General features: G+C 34.9%; 1 protein-coding gene across 1 annotated transcript; it reads left to right on the top strand.

Moving 5' to 3' along the window:
- Positions 1-757: 757 nt before the first annotated feature.
- On the top strand, positions 758-1,267 carry LOC110905812 (ethylene-response factor C3). Its single transcript, XM_022151290.2, has one exon. The coding sequence runs from the start codon at positions 758-760 to the stop codon at positions 1,265-1,267; it is 510 nt and encodes a 169-aa protein (XP_022006982.2).
- Positions 1,268-3,353: the final 2,086 nt, after the last annotated feature.

Raw genomic sequence — 3,353 nt, 5'->3', positions numbered from 1 at the left:
ACCGAATATGATGATATACCTATCTAAAATAGAGGGTGTGCAATATTAGATACATACACCTATAAATAATTAAAAAAAAAGTAGAATTATGTGATTCACTTAAATTAGTTTTCTGGTTTTCTCACTAAAATATGGTAATTCTCTTGATCCTTCTCATGTGTGTTAAAAGGACTAAGATAAATATTTAAGATGTCACGTTTTATACAGCCATCAATTTACTTCGTACTTTTTATCACGTGCGTTTAGCCTGAAAATCAAGTAGTTCAATGCTTCAACTTCAGTTCGAAGATTATGGATCATTTAAGATCCCATTCGAACTAGTTTCAATTCAAAATACTATGTATTTTCTCAGCAAGAAAATACACATGATATAATTTCTTTTTTTAGAATGACTAGCCACTACTAAATCTACACCAATATTCATCGTAAGACTAGAACCCTCAAACAATTTGAGAGGAACACATTTACTACACTCCTTGATACCAGTTCTTTGATCCTTCGGGTTTATTTGCAAATTTGTGTTGGCTAATTAATCAGATTCCAATAAAAAGCCAAAACATTCAGGTTTATGATTTTTCTACTCTTCTTATTAATTAATAACTAATAATAATACAAGTTTCTTTCACCAATAAAATACTTAAGTTTACTAACTTTCTTTGGGAATCATTAAATGTAGTAAATTCTTAATTTTCTATATAGACCTAGCTCTATATATAGATGCTTTTCAATAATACATGTTCGATCTTGGAGATGAAAAATGACTGAACCCCAACAGTTGATGATGGATTTTTCGCAATCATCCCAAGAAAGAAATCTTCATTGTTCCCCAAATGAAGAAGCCATCAAGTCAGAGAAGAGAGAAGAAGGTGAGAAGATGAAACAATATGTTGGTGTTCGAAAGAGACCATGGGGAAAGTTTGCAGCAGAGATAAGGGATTCAACCCGAAACGGGAAGAGGGTGTGGCTGGGGACATTTGATACTGCAGAGGCGGCAGCTTTGGCATATGATCAAGCATCCTACTCAATGCGGGGTTCTTCATCTGTTCTAAACTTTTCGGTAAAAACCGTTAAGGACTCTCTGAAAGGAATCCGGTGTTGTGGTAACATGGATGGGAGATCTCCTGCACTTGCTTTAAAAGCGATGCATAAGCTTCAGAGAGTATCTTTGTCATCGAATTTGGGAGAAGCAAACAAGCAGCAGAAAAACTTACTAATTTTGGAAGATCTAGGATCTGATTTGTTGGAGGAGCTGTTAAGTTCATGGTGATTACTTTATTTTTCTTCTCAATTTTCTTATTCTTCACCCTTGGTGTGTGTTCATGATCATTCATGTATATCAGGATATATGAATGATAAATATTGTGGTTACCAATGTTTTTCCATGGTTAAACATATATATAAATAAATAATCTGATAGTGTTCCAGTAATCCAAAGAGGCGACACATAGTACTCTATCTAAAGATGTTTAATTCTAAAGTTCTATGATCTAATCTCATGGTCTCGGGAAATCAGGGTTGATCGAAGTCCTTATCCTAAGGAGTAACAGGAAAACAGCAAAGTGGATGAAGATTGGAGTTTGAATATGATTATGCGAGGTTTTTTTGCTGGAAGTTTTATACTGTACGTGTTGAAAAATTGTTGTTTTTCTCTTGTCCAATGTGAATGGCTTGCTCCATAATGATATCATACGATCATAGCCTTCAGTTTAGGAGATCTTCAAGCATAAATTAAACTAATGTGAAAAGTTAATTCCAAATATGAGGGAGATTAATACACTAGTTAAGTCGATCTGTATTTTTTTAAGGGGATAATATAACATTATGATGAAAGTAGCAAAATTTATATTATTAGGTGAAATTTAGCCGTTAAAAAAAATAAGTAATGACAAATTTCTTCAACATCTTCGACGCACATATATATGTGGTGGCGTAGAGAGAGCTGGAGAAGATTTGTCATTGGAGACACACTCCCAGGGACGAAAGATGCTAGAGAGGGAGATGTTCGTTCGTAGAGGTGACAGACATAGCCACGGTACGCTCTTCATTAATACTAAGGATTGTTGTTTGAAAACCCTACATTTAGGGTAAGGTCAACCTACTTACCAAGTAAATAAATGTTCATGTCTAACTCTCAACCAACATTGCATGGAAAAGTGATTTGGTGTGGCAAATATATGTGATGTTTACCATTGTTCTATTATAGCAATAGTATAAGGCATCAATCAAAACACCATTTAGCTATTACATGAGACCTTTCTCATTTGGGTTTCTTATTGGCGTCAAAGGAGTCATATCCAATTTTCCCCAAGTTTTTTCGAGTGTGATACGACAATACAATATCAGTTTTTTCTTCATTTTTCTCAGTTTTCCCCATATTTCTCCATATTGCAAATTGCATGGTGTCGTCCTAGATTTCCCCATATTTCCCCAAAACCGAATTATTTTAATTTAATCTTTTGAACATTTATATATTAAAATGCTTAAATATAACTTAAAATAAAGATTACATAAATGAAAAGTTAAAAGTACATAATTATAATAAAAACTACATGATTGAAATGATAAGAATTACAACATTTTAATAAAATAAAGCTAGTCGTTCATTTGGAGTAGGCTTGGTACCGATGTTCCAAATGCTTGATAAAATCTGATTTTAAGGTCTTCAGGGATGTAGTGGCCTTGCGAGTTCTGCGAGAATGTGTCACATGCCTTATATGACCTCGAAAACTTCTTTAACGTCCTTTTGTGTCGCTTCATATGCTTTCTTGTAGCAATAACGTTTTAAACCGTTTTTAGGATCATGCTAGAAAGTCTTCACTAAAGTTGCCCACATATTGTATATCCGCCCAAAAATAATAACTGATTCTTATTGGACTCCATTTTCCACGAAAGGACAGCGAGGAGCGATCAAGGACATTGACGTCGTAGTTCGATCCAGATGGTCCAAAAAACGCATGCCAAAACCACAAATCTTGAGACGCCACCGCTTCAAGCATAATCATCGGAATCTTATAATCATCCCTTGTGAATTGACCTCGCCATTCTCGTGGACAATTCCTCTAAGGCCAGTGCATACAATCTATGCTCCCTATCATTCCTAGAAAGCCATGTCGTCGCTCATGTGCCGCATATAAACGTTGAATGTCAATGCAAGTCAGACTATGAAGAAATTCTTTAGAATACAAACTAATAACGCCATCACAAAACTCTTGCAAAATTTCACATGATGTTCTCTCAGACATATGCAAATAATCATCAAGCGTGTCAGGAGTATTCTCGTATGCTAGTTGTCGTATAGCTGACGTGCACTTTTGTAACGACATAAAACTCTAATGACCTCTTGCATCATATGT

Source organism: Helianthus annuus, chromosome 14 (assembly GCF_002127325.2).
Source record: "Helianthus annuus cultivar XRQ/B chromosome 14, HanXRQr2.0-SUNRISE, whole genome shotgun sequence".
Classification (NCBI taxonomy): domain Eukaryota; kingdom Viridiplantae; phylum Streptophyta; class Magnoliopsida; order Asterales; family Asteraceae; genus Helianthus; species Helianthus annuus.
The sequence above is the reverse complement of the archived record's forward strand: the minus strand, read 5'-3'. Positions and strand labels throughout refer to the sequence as shown.

Excerpts from the sequence above, each read along its gene's own strand:
- LOC110905812 (XM_022151290.2), top strand. The coding sequence starts at position 758 with ATGACTGAACCCCAACAGTTGATGATGGATTTTTCGCAATCATCCCAA.